The sequence below is a fragment of the Psammomys obesus genome, unplaced genomic scaffold, assembly GCF_907164565.1.
Source record: "Psammomys obesus unplaced genomic scaffold, mPsaObe1.curated_primary_1811, whole genome shotgun sequence".
NCBI lineage: Eukaryota > Metazoa > Chordata > Mammalia > Rodentia > Muridae > Psammomys > Psammomys obesus.
This window is the reverse complement of record NW_026596149.1, coordinates 8,042,014-8,057,006: the sequence shown is the minus strand read 5'-3', so window position 1 is coordinate 8,057,006 and position 14,993 is coordinate 8,042,014. Positions and strand designations below refer to the sequence as shown.

The 14,993-nt window shown below is 42.5% G+C and overlaps 1 protein-coding gene across 1 annotated transcript in view; it reads right to left on the bottom strand.

Annotated features, from left to right (window-relative positions):
- Positions 1–3,412: 3,412 nt before the first annotated feature.
- Rsu1 (Ras suppressor protein 1) overlaps positions 3,413–14,993 on the bottom strand; it is a 171,268-nt gene continuing 159,687 nt past the window's right edge. The window contains exon 9 of the mRNA XM_055593690.1: positions 3,413–4,015. Coding sequence (XP_055449665.1) covers positions 3,913–4,015 — 103 coding nt within the window. The 3' untranslated portion in view covers positions 3,413–3,912. The remainder of the gene's footprint in view (positions 4,016–14,993) is intronic.

Genomic DNA, 14,993 nt, shown 5'->3' with positions numbered 1-14,993 from the left:
CATATGAGGATGTTATAACATTTCTAGGTGATGAACATGAAGTTCACATTCATGAGGTTTTTCTGCTTCAGTTACTATACCATGTAGCCAGCAGAGACCTGCTGCCCTCTAACCAACATGAAGAAAACACACTAGAAACCAAAAGCCCAACACTGACAGATGGGTAATGAATCCATAATGTGGTATCAATGTGCACTGGCTTAGATGAGTTAATAAACACTTTAGGATCTCAAAAGCAGATACTCTAAGCGGCAGGGTGTACAGCCTATGGGAGACTCAATTTTGATTGGCATTTGAGGGGCAATGTGGGCTTGAAAAGGACATGTCTAGGTGAGCCAGGGACATGTGAGACCCTTCCATTACATCCTGCCTCTGCCATTTGCTGGCTGTGCACCCTTGAGGAAAGGTCCTTAATTTCTCTGAGGTCACATATATATATGTCAAATATATATATATATTTACTACTGTCCATGGCCATATAGTGAGAATGAAAAAAAACTGGTCGGTAAAACGCCCGATATATGAAAGGTCCTCAACAAATAAGTGACATTATTCCTAACAGAAAAGAGAGTAAAACAGTAATGACAATAGGTTCCAATGTTTATTACATGTGAGATAAACATGAATAAAAGTCAATGTCACAATGTATTTATATGCAGTCTTCATAGAAATTTGACATTCCTAAAGAGCAGGGAAGTCTTCTGAAATGTTATTGATGGGGAATGAATACATTCACTGTACATATATTTATATATATGTATGTATATGTATATATTCGTGTATATATCCTATACATGATATATAACATATTTTGTATATAGTGTGTAAAAATGTGTATATAGATGATTTTAGGTCATAAAATGAAATGCTTGCCAGCAAAAGCACCTTGAATGACTGAAAGGCCTGAATAGTTGGCGGAGTTGATTTCAGAGTTGACTTCTATTTGTCAAGTCAAGGCTACCTTCTGCACTGTGATTTCGTTCTTGGTGTTAGTCTAGATAACCAACAGACACAGAGTACCCGGAGATAACGGGTCTGGAGAGAGCTCACTAGTTAAGGGTGCTTGCTGTTGTTTCAGAGGATTAGAGTTCAGTGCCCAGCACCCACCATGGGAGACTCACAACCATCTGTAATTCCATCTCCAGGAGGTCTGATTCGGGAGTCTGTGGGCATTGTGGAAATACGCACCTGCACATATACACATATATAAATAATAAAATAAATCTTTTAAAAGAAGATGTGGAAATCCATTTTAGTAGCAAAAAAATGCTAACGTGACATTTTATATTATGCTTTGAATTTAAATGCATGATCTTATTTTATGGACTACTTTATATGTAATAATATAGCAATTTTGTTCTGAAAAAATATACATTTAATGTTTTTTTGATGACAAGTTACATGGTCATTATAGAAATTTAAAAGCACAGAGTCAGGCTAAGAAATAAAATGAGAGAAAAAAGTCTCCATTGCAGGGATACATTATCAGTCTCTCTCATTTAGTTTTGCATGCACATGCTACAGATACAACTTGAAAAGAAATAAAATTAGAATCATCTTTTCATAGTTTAAAGTTCTTTTGCTACCTAACCAGCGGGTACAGTTAGGTATCTCCTATTGTCCTGAGGCATTGTACATCAACTGTTAGTGTCTTCATGGGAGTCTCCCTTGTGGAGACCCTGCAATTCTTCCACTGGATCACTTGGCTTTCCCCTGCATTTAACCATGGATACCGTGGTATGAAGACAATCCTCAAACACCCAATTCTTTGTACATCTGGCAGTGCCCTCAGGATAAACCCTTGGATGTCAAAATTCTTGTTCGGAAGTACGTAATTTTAGGGCTTTCCTATATGTATTATTAAAGAGGTACAACCAACAATGATGGAAATTTATATTCCCTATGACAGTCTCTAAGAATGCTTATCTCACATTACTTCTCTAACATTTAATGGATGCCTCAAAATATTTGCTCAATTCTCATTGTTAGACATTGCTTAGCTTTGATTTGTATTTCTTTGATTACTAGTGAGCTTTTACCTTTTTATATCTTTATACTTGGGGATATTGCCTCCTAAAAATTTAAATGTGCTGGCCATATTTCTATCTAGAGAGATCATCTTTTGAAAGAGAAATGTCTTATAAACTTCCATATTGCTGTTTTTACTAATATTATGCTGCTGATTTAATTGTCAGTGAGATCTTTCAGCCAACAGTGGTGGCATTATTCTTCCTCCTACAATTTCAAAAGCTTTAAAATAATAATTAAAAATTTTCATGGTGAAGCTGGCTCAGTTCCTGTAAAAATCACATCATCTGGAGCTTAAAACAGGTGATGGTAGCTGGGGCTTCTCCTTTGAATGGGTAATGTTTTCCCAGGATATTAATCAGAAGTAAGAATTTGAAATGCATTGTCCACTGAGATAAATAAGAAATTCATGACCAAATGAATTCAAGGCCTTTTCTTTTTCTGACTCTGGCTCCCTTAGAGCACAGCTCAGGCATTGCTGGGAGCTGGATGACAGTATTGCAAAGGGAAGAGATAATTCCCTCTCCCACAGCCCACTGAGGGCGGTGTTTTTTTTTTTGTTGTTGTTGTTTTTTAAATTTTACTCCGAGGACCTGGTTTCTCTGTGTAACAGCCCAGGCTGTCCTGGAACTCATTCTGTAGTGTAAGCTGGCCTCAAACTCACAGAGATCTGCCTGCCTCTCCCTCCCAAGTGCTGGGATTAAAAGCATGTGTCACTGTGTCCAGCTCTGAGAGTGTATTTTATCTTACCTTTCTTTTGTTGTTGGGTCTCTAGGTAGGCCCACAAAACTTGTGTTTGGGTTTATTTTCATCTGCACACACCGCTGCTAGTGAGAAGGGAAGCTGCCAAAGCAGGTGCTCAGTGCTGGTTTAAGGACTCTGCCAAGGTTGTCTCGAAGTCGGGCATGGTACAGATTGCACACATCTGCACAGCTTCTGTGGCATCAGTCTCTTAGGAGAATGCTTTGACTGGAACAGACTCTCCCGTGGCAAAAACACGCTTAAGTTTTTCTTTCTCTTGTTTCACAGCCCTTGTCTAGCAGCCACTGGCAAAAGTCACAGTTTTGTTTAGTGAAAAAAAAAATGCTGCTTTCCAAAATCCTCTGGCAGAATCTCCTAGAAATGTGTTTTTCTCCTCCTTCCTAATTTAGAAACAGTCTTCAAAGGAGAAGAAGAAGAAAAAAAAAAAAAACTTGACAGATTGATGTAGAGGAAACTAACTCTGACTTAATTTCGTATTTCTTTCATGGTAAGGTCCACAGATTATCAAATATAATTAATAAAATTAGATGAGGTATTTTTGGGGGGGAGGAGAAGTAATGCAAATGTGTACAACCCAACATCAGGTTACTTTCTTACATTTTAGTCAAGAAGAAACGTGTGGTATAAATTCAAGATTTTATTAAAATCATTTGGAAGTTAAATGAACATAATAGCTTGGCGGTGAAGGAAGATTTTTAATAAGGCACAATAATGAGTTATGTGAACACATAGAAAGAATGAAAAGTGTTAACTGTGACATTTAAGTGGTTACATGATTTTAATTATTCTTTTGATAATAAGCAGCCTTGTGACGATTATTCAAAGAACTGAAACCTGCGCCTACCATGGAATCGGCAGGAGAATGAGGGCTTTTTGTTTCCTGCCTTTGGCAATTTTAAGGAAACAAATGGGAATGAATTAAGATTTTATAAAAATGTACCACCTGCCACAAGCATTTCAAAGGTGCAAAGGTGAGGCTGCACTCAAGTACTGGGAGGAGGAAGGGAAAGAATTTTCTTACAAAAAAAAAAAAAGTAGGCACAAGTGTTTATTTGTGGGACAGAGCAAGGGGGCTCAGAGAGTTAAAGGAGGAGGTCAGAGCCCAGTGTGGATGCCTGCTCCTCATTTGTTCTTGGCCGCTAGGGGTTTCCGGCTGATCTTTTTTGATTTGTCGTTATTCTTCTTTGGGGGTTCTGGGTTCGCTTGCATGTGTCTGCCGTAGAGACTAAAAAGAGAGAGAGGGGGGGGGGTGGCAAATCATGAGCTTTGTTTACTAGTCTAAGTTTCAATCACCAGAAATGTTCTGTTTACTCTGCCTCATCCACTCTAAGAATTGACAGATTTACACATGTGTTCACAGGCATGCATCTGTGTGTACACACCATATACCACAGTGTTCTGCTGTAGATAAGGTTCTCAGTATTTCACACTGCTTGGACAGGGCACAGGAAGAAGGGGTCTTCAGGACTGTGAGAACAGATCATGTTCACAGAGCCCTTCCAGAGTGGTTTCCAAAGAACGAGAGTAGTTAAGTCGACAAGTGCAAAAGACCCACTGAGGTAGAGAGACAGTATCCATTTCATAAGAAGTGAGCACCAATGCTCAGCCTTGAAGCCCAGGGGCTGGTTAATATGACGAAGAGTAATGGTGTTGGAGATCATGCTGGCTGCTCGTGTGTGACTGATGGAGCAGGGATGGCTACCACTCGTCAATGCCGCATTAAGTACTGCTGATTAAATGTTGACAAAGTGCCCCGTGATTACAGTGGATGACATCCATTGCCAAAAGGATTAAACCGAGTGGAGGGTAGTAATTAATCCATAACTTATGAGTAATTCTGATTAAACAAAATGAAAGGCACCCTAAAATAAGTAGAGCTCAGCTGTAATTCTCCATATTGATATGTGTGTTTTCCAGAGAGACCTATGCACATCTCAGCCCTCAGCATCTCTACAGAAAAGGACCGGATGCACTCCTGTAGCTGCACCCAAGACTCACCTCTCCGTGTAAGCCACTGGTGCTAATGCCGACTCAAGGAATCACATCCATCCTTTGAAGGTTTGTTTGCGCATATATTTAGTTACTGATTTACTTGCTGTACACTGCCAAGGGTGAGGTCCAGGACCACATACATGCTAGGTAAGTGCTTTACCACTGAGCTACACACCTCTTCTCTCTTTTCTGATGCCCATACAAATGGCTGCACACAGCATAGAATGCAAGGGTGCTCTCAACTGGCATCAACATCATAAAAACCAGCTGAGCAGAGGACCTGGCAAACAGACTTGTCCCCTCGGTAGCTGGCAAGCCAGGCAACGGCATTTCAGTAGGTAGCACGTTCTGTTATTTCTTCTGCAGTCTCCCAAGAAGTCAGTTTGGAAGTTGGTTGTTGCAACAGTGGTGATGGAGAGGGCTATCCCTACAGAGCTGAGAGTTCAGAGTTTATAGTTCATAGGAGATAGACCTCAGAGCCAGGTGTAGGGACTGCTTTGCAGGTAAAAAGGACAGCCATTCTCTTGTGTCAAGGAGGTGACATATATCTGTTGAAGCTACAAGAAGCCTACAGATAGGTTTAAGCTCTGTAGCAATTAGGAGCTTAAAGAGCCTGGTGCTAATGTAATGGTCAGAGTGTCCTGAACACCTGGGGTTCTATAACCCAGAAAGAACTAATGGTTTTAACGGCACATGAAGCAAGCCCAACTTCAATTCTGTTATCCAATTCCCACATTGTCAATACCTCTGTCCATGTATTTCCTTTCCAGCATCTCTCCCAGAGACAAACAGAAGGCACCCTGAACCAAAGCAGAGCTTTCTATCCTACTCCTCACTTTAATTTGCATGCTCTGAAATATACTTTTCTACCAAACAGCCTCTGCCATCTCTTCCTCACAGGCCGTTTTACTCAAGGCCACTGATTTCATGCTCAGGGGCTCCAGGCTTCCTTAGAGACTTCTTATCACTGAGGTCCTCTCACCTGGCACAGAGCCAACATCTTTGTTCTGGTTGTTCACAGGAGACCCCTGATTCCGGATCAGGTGTTACACAGCTTTCATATACCTTCATAGTTCTGTTTTACAACTTCCTATCTTCCCCGCAAAGGAAAAAGAAATTTATGTGCTCCAACTCAAGACAACAGCAGACTGGATGGATTATAAAAGCCAACAGAAACAAGACAGTTCATCCACATGTGTTCTGGTTTGAATGCGAACCATCCTCAAAGGCTGTGTTTGAACACTGGATCCTTAGACAATGGCATTACGGAGGTGGTAGTGTCTCCTCAACCACTGAGGTATGGAGCCTAGCTGGGAGAAGTAAGCCATTGGGAGGAGGTCTTCAGAATTATGACCTCGGTTAGCTTCTGATCCCACTTTGCTTCCTTATCATCAAAATGTGACCAAGCCATGGCACAAGATTTTGAGGCTATGCCTTTCATATCATGATGAAGTGGTATCTCCTGAAATCAAGAGACAAAATAAATCCTTCCTTCTTTAAATTGTGTCTATCAGGTATTCCGTCATAGCAATGAGAAAAGCTAACTAATAAGCTAACTAATAAAAAATGGAAACTCAGAACCATTAGGAAAGTCTTGCATTAGGAAAGACTTATCAACAAGAGGTGACAGAGGGTTAAAGAGAGCTCAAGTCTAACACAGACTTGGCTGGCCTGGCCTGAATGAGGTGTGTCACATGGGCAAGCAGGGTGTTTCCTAAAGAGGTGGGGACCCAGAAAGTCAGTTCTGAGATAGACTCAAAAGCCATGTTTCGCTCAAAAGCCTCTCCTTCCCTTAGGGAAAGAACAGGAATGTTGCAGTACTTTAGTTGCTTCCTTTTATACTCTGCCTGTGTGTGCCTGCTTCTCAGGGGCTTCAACGCAACTCACTACAAAGGGATAAGCAGTCACTGCAATGTTTCGATCTGACCCTTATTCAGTGTTGACTCCAGGCAAATGATCAGCAACTTTCACACTGCCCACCCTTTGCCACCCCTCAGTTTCTTCACCCATACAAGAGTGACTTTCCCTATAGGACAGCTGTGGGCTGGACACCGTGGCAAGTCTATTGGACGTAGGCAGAAGACAATTTTTAAAATGAGGGCTTATGATGTGGAATTCTACCCAGAGTAATTAAATAAAGATAAGCACATGATTACCTATTTCATTAGGGGTTTTCTCTGAAAAATAACATGTTATTTTCTACCATTGACAATGCTCTAAATACTCTAGAAGAAAGGTTTTAATTCTCTTTGAAGAAAGCAACCATGGCTGAGCTAAATGCACTGCCCCACTTCCTCAGTGAGTCACTGAAGGGCTGGATGACACCTCTGTCCCCTGTGTGATCCTTTAATTCCTCCAGCTCTGTGAGCAGATGAGAGTCAGCCTTATCCTGAGCAGCTCTCCCCGCAGAGATGAGACCGTGGCAGGGCAGTAACGACATGTGTCTCAGGGTCCAAATCTGTGGGTACCACTCCTGGCTGGGTCACCTATCCAGGGGACCTCCGATTTCTAAGTATGACAGAAAGATCACCGGTCTGCAAGGGTGACCCCATCCTAATCCTTCCTTTAGGCCCTAAAATTTGGGGCCTTAGAGAATCTAGCCTCCTCTACTTGTCCTATGCCTTTCTACTTCTCTCCCCGAGCAGACCCCAGCCATCCCTGGGCCCTGGACACTCTTTGTTGCTCCCAAAATAGCACATTCCCTCTGTACATCACCCCACAGCAACCAGGACTGTGGGTTCCTGAGGAGGAGTGCCAGCTCTGCACTCATCTCTCTATTCTGTAACCAGTTTCAAATGCTACATGGCCTTGGAAATGTCACCAAGTCAGCACAGCGTGATGTTCTCTTCTACAAGATGAAAATGAGATTTCTCTGAGACCTTGGAGGGCTCCAGGAAAGATGGGGTTAGACATATAGAAATGATCCTGTCCATGTTAGCACAGGATAGATGCTCTAATGGCCATTGTTACTTTCAATACCTCACAAAACTCATGGCTCAGGCTACCTAGCCAGCCCTGTTTCTCTCTCTCTCTCCCGCTTTGTTTCTCTCTATCTCTGTCTGTCTCTCTGTCTTTCTCTCTCTCTCCCACATACTGCTGCTGTTGCTATACTAGAAGTGTAACCCAGAATCTGTGGGTGAACACGTGTCTGTAGGATCCCATTCTTGAAAGGAGTCCAGCAGGAACTGCCACCAGGCTATGTTGGTTTGACAGAGTTGACAGGGGATATGGCTCAAGGTTACCTATGAGGATACAGCTACTCAAGGGCAAAGTACTCAGGTAAGCTGGAAAATGGGAATGGGGTGTGTACCCTCTGCAATGAGTCCTAGGAAACCTGACTTCTGAAATCTGAGGTTTGTAGAGGGTAAATGGGAGATGGTTAATACAACAAAGGACACTCTAAATTGACAGGAGAGGAGCCATTTCTCCCAGGAGTCTGAGGAGCAGGCCAAAGCCAATTTTGAAGGCTCAGTCGGCCTGTGGATGCTCTCAGAACCATCTTGCTCAGGAACACAAGGGCCCTCCACCCTCATCTGTGACAACGAAGAGTAAACGAAGTAGGCCATGCCCTGAGCCACCAGCAGAAAATGCCCTGTGAGGAACATTTCCAGGGGAACCACTGGGAAAGATCCTGCAGGCTGTTCTTGTCACCAGAACCTTACCTTTAAAAGCAGTTTGACTGAAGCCTATTATCAAAGCAGTTGTACACCACCACACCAAGTACATGAAAATGAAAACTACTCCCTGTTAGTAGGTAAGACTGACTAGCAAAGCGTTCCAGCCTATTATATGAGAATATATTTTGCTACCAGTACTTTTACTAAGCATTATGAGATGTGCAATTTTCCCTTATTGATATATGAGTTCTACAGAATAGCAACAATTCCAGTCTTAGAAAAACCCCCAAGTTTTCTTGCATCAGTTAAATCCTACAGTCTTTTTCTGTGCCCATCTTATTCTTTGAGTGCTGCCACACGAAGACCACTACAGACCATGCCACTCCTTCAGGGAAGTTTTCTCTCTGGGCTACAAAGCGCTGTCCTGGAACCCTCTTAAAACCTCTCTAGAGACCCGCCTTTGCTTTTATTTCTTTGTATCTTCTTCTAAAGAAAGATCATCTAATGTTATAGCTCCAATAACTATATCAAAACTTTCTAACTCACTGGCCTCTTCAACCCACCTGGAGAATCAGCTACAAAATGTAACAAAGCAGGTAAGCATCTCCAAAAGAGCCTCCTCCAAGGAATTCTAACTTACTGGAAACTGTGTATCTAGAAGGTAGTCAAGACTGACATGATCTCATTGAGGTATTTGGGGAAAAGCTAGGGCCGAGAAGATGGCTCTGTGCTTAGAAACCCTTTCTGGATAAACATGAGTTCAGATCTACAGAACCCAAGTAAATGTGGCCTAATTCCAGTGGTTAAAAAGAGGAGGCCGCTGATTCCCAAAGCAAGCTGGCTAACTCTGAACTGAAATTCGGAGATCTGAATTGAATTTAGCAAGCCTCTCTTGGTAGATAAGGAAGGTGACAGAGGAAAATACTTCATCTCAACCTTGCACACATACATGCACACAGACATGTGCCCATACACATGGACACCTATGCATACACACACACACACACACACACACACACACACACACACACACATATTAAAGGAAAAGATTGCTAAGGCAATCTGAGGCCTGATATTATTGCTTTAACAGCTATCATTCAGGTAGGTCTCACTGCTTTTTTGCTTTTGCTTTGGGTGATCTGTGTTATTACTGCCCAGAATGCTGGCCTGAGCTGGCCTGTGAGTTAGTTCTCCATCTTATTTTGAGGCTTCCCTAGTTTTTGCTGTTCTTCATCCCTATTCTGCCTTCAGGGAGCACTGTGGGATTTACAAGGTTCTTACCATTAAGTCCTGGCTGACACGGTGACTCCTGCCCTTGGCTCATTATTTCAAGGCATCAGCAGAATGCCTTGACGACACCACGCTCATTGCACTGTGGCTTCCACACACTCATTATTCACTGTCACAGCCACCCAGTGACAGTGGGTCCCACCATTATCCTTCTTGTCCAAATGAGAAAACTGACACTTTCCAACTTCAGGCTCCGGTCAACCTAGACAGTTACTCCCAAAGTTCAAACCTCACTAAGTTATCTTGTGTTACATCACTCCAGACTTCCCAGTCTTGTTTTCTTAATAAGAGGACCATGTTTGAGAGCAGGGAATGCAGACTTCACTTCTCCTGTCTTCTGTATACTCAAGGCACGCTAGAAGCACATTGTGTGCTGTGTAAATATTGTGTCTCGGAATGCCAGGTATACCCGAGGTGCAATCTGCTGTTCTGAGTCGTTTGCTTGTGTCATATGCCTCCCTACTGTTGTTTTGGATGTTTCCATGGAAAGTCCTTATACAGACCAAGAAAAGAACAAATCTTAAAACCTGAGTAGATGGCCAGCAAAAATAATGAGAAGTAATTTTGCTTATAATCTGTAATCTGATGTAGAATGCTAAATTTAACACTGCTGCAAATAAATCTGTGGACAAAGTGTGAAGCCTGGATTATTAATAAGCATTTACAATATCTTTATTTATCCCATCCAGCAGCTATGAGGGGCTGGTGACAGAATCTTAGCACATAAACTGCTGAGTCCTGAAGAAAAAGAAAACATATAACTAGTCTCCTGTTCCTAAGAGAAGTCTCATTAATTCAAATGCTGTGAGTTCCCCTCCCGCTTTGAGAGATGCTTCCATACATTCCACTAGCAGCAATGTGGGTCTTTCACATCTTCACTACTATTTCTTCCTCTCTTCACTGTTCTCAACACAGTGTAAAAAGAATGTACAAACGTACACATGTAAGCAGCATCTATACAAACAGCTCAGAGGAATATGTAGCTGCATGAACACAGATGTGAGATTGTGCCAAAATACAACAAATATCAGAAGGAAGAATTGAAAATGCTCCACACATCCCAACCTTACTCTCTGTCCCACTGGAGGGGAGAAGAGTAGATTCTGGAAACAGCAAAACCATCAGTACCATGTACAAAAGATGCTCATTAAACTTCATCATCCTGTTTACTCTAATGATGCTTTTACTTAATAAAAATTCCCCGAGCAGTCAAAAGGATATTAGGCAAGGTCTTTGGTTATGTATCAGAGGCCCAAGCTGTCACCAGCAAGCATGCAGTTCAGGGGGTATGCTCCCTGGGGAAGGAGAGAGGCAGCTTTCACGGAATACATGCAGAGAAAAATCAATAGCTGCAACTTGCTCCGCTGCTTAAGCATTTAAGAAAATAGGTAATCCTTTTAAATTAAACTGCAAAGTGCTAAATGTTGCAATTTCTAAACTGAACTCAGAGGTGAAAGGAAAGAAGCCAAGGACATTGGAAGTTTCCCAAACAGGCTCCTTCTCTAACAAACACTGTATCTGGAGGTACTGCTTATTTTGTTTTTATTGAAAAGAAAGAGTTCATACACATGAAGAGCAAAACAAGGAACCACCTTTTTAAGGGCAATTTACTTGCCTCAAAATTATTCTTTAACATCCCTACTATGAAAACCCCAATAACTTGAGTCTGGCTTTAAAAGTTAAACAGTAATTTCCCAAAGAGATTTTGGAACACAGATATTTATGTACTAGTAAAATAAAATAAATTATGACATGCTATTCTGACATTTTGTTCATATTCTATAAATCACCTTAAACTTCACTTTCTGCCAACACAAAATTACCAAGTATATGGAGATTACAATAGTTGGACCAATACTAAGGCACCACTCTAAAACACAAATATATGGGAAATAAAATCATCCTTTGTGCGTTAAATGATAAGTCAACATAAAGAGAATCAAAGCAGAAGCCTGACAAAGTCACCGAAAATGGCACCAGCACAGTTCCTAGGCCCCTGAGCTTGGCCATAAAATAGAGCCAGAGACTGTCCACAAAAATAGTGCTCACCAACCGAAAAAGCGGGCCTGCTACAGGCAGTGGGGGACCTCTGTACCTCCAGATAATGGCAACTGGAGCCACAAGCTGTACTCTGTACACACCCAAGAAGGATGCTAATTCCATGAAGCGGAGGTACGGTACCAAGCGGAGGTACCAAGTACAGTGTTGATCTTGCCCTGCACATATGGGCCCATGCCCACATGCTCCAGCCCCTGGTCAGCTCCTCATGCTCTGCCATCACTGTCCTAGTTAGGCTTCTTATTGTTGGGACGAAACACCATGACCAAAAGAAACTTGGGGACAGTTCCATAAGATGGCTCCTCCTCAAAAGCAGTGAGAGCAGGAACTGAAACAGGACAGGCACCTGGAGGCAGGCGCTGATGCAGAGTCATGGAGGGGTGCTGCTTATTGGCTTGCTTCTCATGGCTTGCTCAGTCTGCTTCCTTATAAAACCCAGGACCGCCAGTCCAGGGCTGGTGCCATCTACAATGGTCTGGACCCTCCGCCAATGATCACTAATTTTAAAACTGACAGACGGCTGGATCGTATGGATGGACTTCCTTAATAGAGGCTCTCTCCTCTCTGATGATTCTAACTTACATCAAGTTGACATAAAACTAGGCAGTACAACTTTCCTTTCTTATCCCATCTCAGGTTCTCGCCACCTTCTGACATTTGTCCTTACTATTCTGTCTGGAGTTCTTCCCAGGTTCTCCCCTAGAAAGGTACTGTCACTACATTCATTGACAGGCAGAGAAAGAGAGGCATGGAAAGCTTAAATACTTTGATGAGAATATAGCCAACTCTGGAAATGCTGCTGGCTTTGCGGGGGTCACATGACTCGCAGCTCAGCCTTAAGCCTGTCTTGTCACCTGGGCTAAGCTAAGTGGATGATAAATGAGCAGGTGATCCATGAGAGACAGCATGAGAAACAGGCTTAGGCTCTGAGCTCAAACTGTTGGGGGAAGAAATCTTTTCTTCCGTTTTGTTTTACTTAATGAAGAATAAGAAGAACCCAGATCTTCTGGTAGCCTACACTGGTCCAGTGTGACAGGAGACTAGGAGAGAAGCTGGCATAGACAAGGCAAAATGGAAAGATAAAGAGATATTGGGTCCAACGACATGAACTGCGCCCATAGACCACCCGAGGTACCCGACAGCCACTAGCTGCTTTTACTATGAGATTGCTCCTTCCTCTTGGGCTTTGTGTTTCTGGCCACCAAAGGAAGGCTGAGTGCTGACACTATCACTCAGTGTGAATTACCCAGCCAGGTCTTCTTGGCCAACACTTTCATTGGTGACAGAAGCTCCCCTCTTAAAGGCACAACACAATAACATGTTGTTTATATGATTGCTATTGTGTCTTGCCTCACCTAATGATTCTTAGAGGGTAGGGACCTGCCTGTCTTCTTCAGTTCCCTCTATACCCGGCAGTGATGGTCGGTCCCACTGTCCTCTTGACTGATTCAGACAGCTCTTAGTATGTTTGCGGAGCTGTTTCGAGAGAGGTTTGATGGAATGAAAAAGACCTATGTCAAATGTGGGCAATGCCATCTTGTGGGTGGGGATCTTGGACTAGACAAAAAGGGACCAAGGACAAATGATGGGACGTTCCCTTAAGCTGTGAGCCAAAACCAGTCCTGCCGCCTTCAGTTGATTCTTGTCAGGTATTTGACCAGGGAATAAATAAATAAATAAATGACACTTGGTAGTGCACTACAGACACCCTGTAACTGTCTGCTGACTGAATAAAAGTAGCTGTAGCACTACGAGGATAATCAAAAGCATCCTACTATTGGAATGGCCTTCCAGTTAGATCATGAATGCCTCTGGAATAAGATTATATCCAAGTCACTTTTATTTTTCATTTTCCTGTGCTTGCTACCCAACAATCAACAACAAATATGGATTGGCTTATGTCAAGAATGATGGTGAAATATGTAGGTGACGCAGAACTGTTCACAGCATGGTGAACAGGAAGCAGAAAGTCTGGCAGAAACCAGAGGCTGGGGATAATGTTCATAGGCCTGCATCTAGTGACTTACTTCCTTCAGCTAGGAACTGAATCCTAAAGGTTTCACAGCCTCTCAGTTTGTGCCATCATGTGGAGAACAAGTGGTCAAAACCAGAGCCCGTGGGGACACCTTACCATCAACTATAATGTGTACTTTATCTACGGAACTCGCACAGCACTTCAACTATACAAACTCACTTAGCCAAGGCACATTACGTGAAACTTCACAAGGCTGACATCTCAAAGGTCTACTGTGTGCTATTACGGCCTGATGCTTCTCATTTAAAACAATGCTGCATTATTTTTCTCTTTCTTCAGCATTCGAGGATTTTTGGTGATGTAAATCACTTTTACTTACAAATTGCTAAGGTAAAAACCAAACCCAAACCAAACAACAAAACAACTTTAGTAATTAGAACCGGAATGTCTTTGGCTACAGCATATACGGTGGTTTATTCACAAGGCTGCCACACTGTAGACTTTAAGCAACAGAAAGAAACAGGTGGTACTTCTGCCCTGCCTCTGGCCAGGCTTCTCCTGTAAGCTGTATTTCTGGAAGGTTGTCATTGGCATCTCTGTAACATGGCAAATCAAATCAATGTTGCTTCTCCGTCCAAGATCCCAACTTGTGAACAATAGTTGGTGATGTAAAGACATCAGCAGCAGTGTATGAGACAAGCTCTTGGGATCTATTGGGAGTAGGAAGAAACAGAGAGGCATTTGGGGTCAAGGCATGAACAGGAACAACAAAGATACAACAGCTTTAAAAAGATGAATCTTTGGATTTCACCTTCCTTTTAGTCTTGATTTGCATATTTTGAGTTTTAAGGGAAGAAACACACTCAGAAGGAAGTTTATAAGCTACTTTCTGCCTTGATCTACTCTGAATATTGTTTACCATGTATTTTTCTATTTTAGTTTCGAAATCATATTTTTAAGAGTCTCTGAGAAACTTACAGCCTACAGAAGAAAAAAGGCTAAAAACCCAAGACAGTTACCTCAAAGACTGGCTGTGCACCAAGATCTGCTAGATCCCAGGAACTACCAAGGAACCCTGAGGAGACCCGGCGAACCCTATGAGGGTGGGCAGGCACTCAGGACTTGGTTCTTGTGGCTGATGCCCCCAATAGGGAAAAACTGTGGCTGTGGGTGGGCAGAGAAGAGCTGAAGCTTGTCACAACAGCCCCTCTGAATCCAAGAATCTCAAGTGTTTCATCGAAGACTCTCACCCACAAAACACCCCTGGAAGG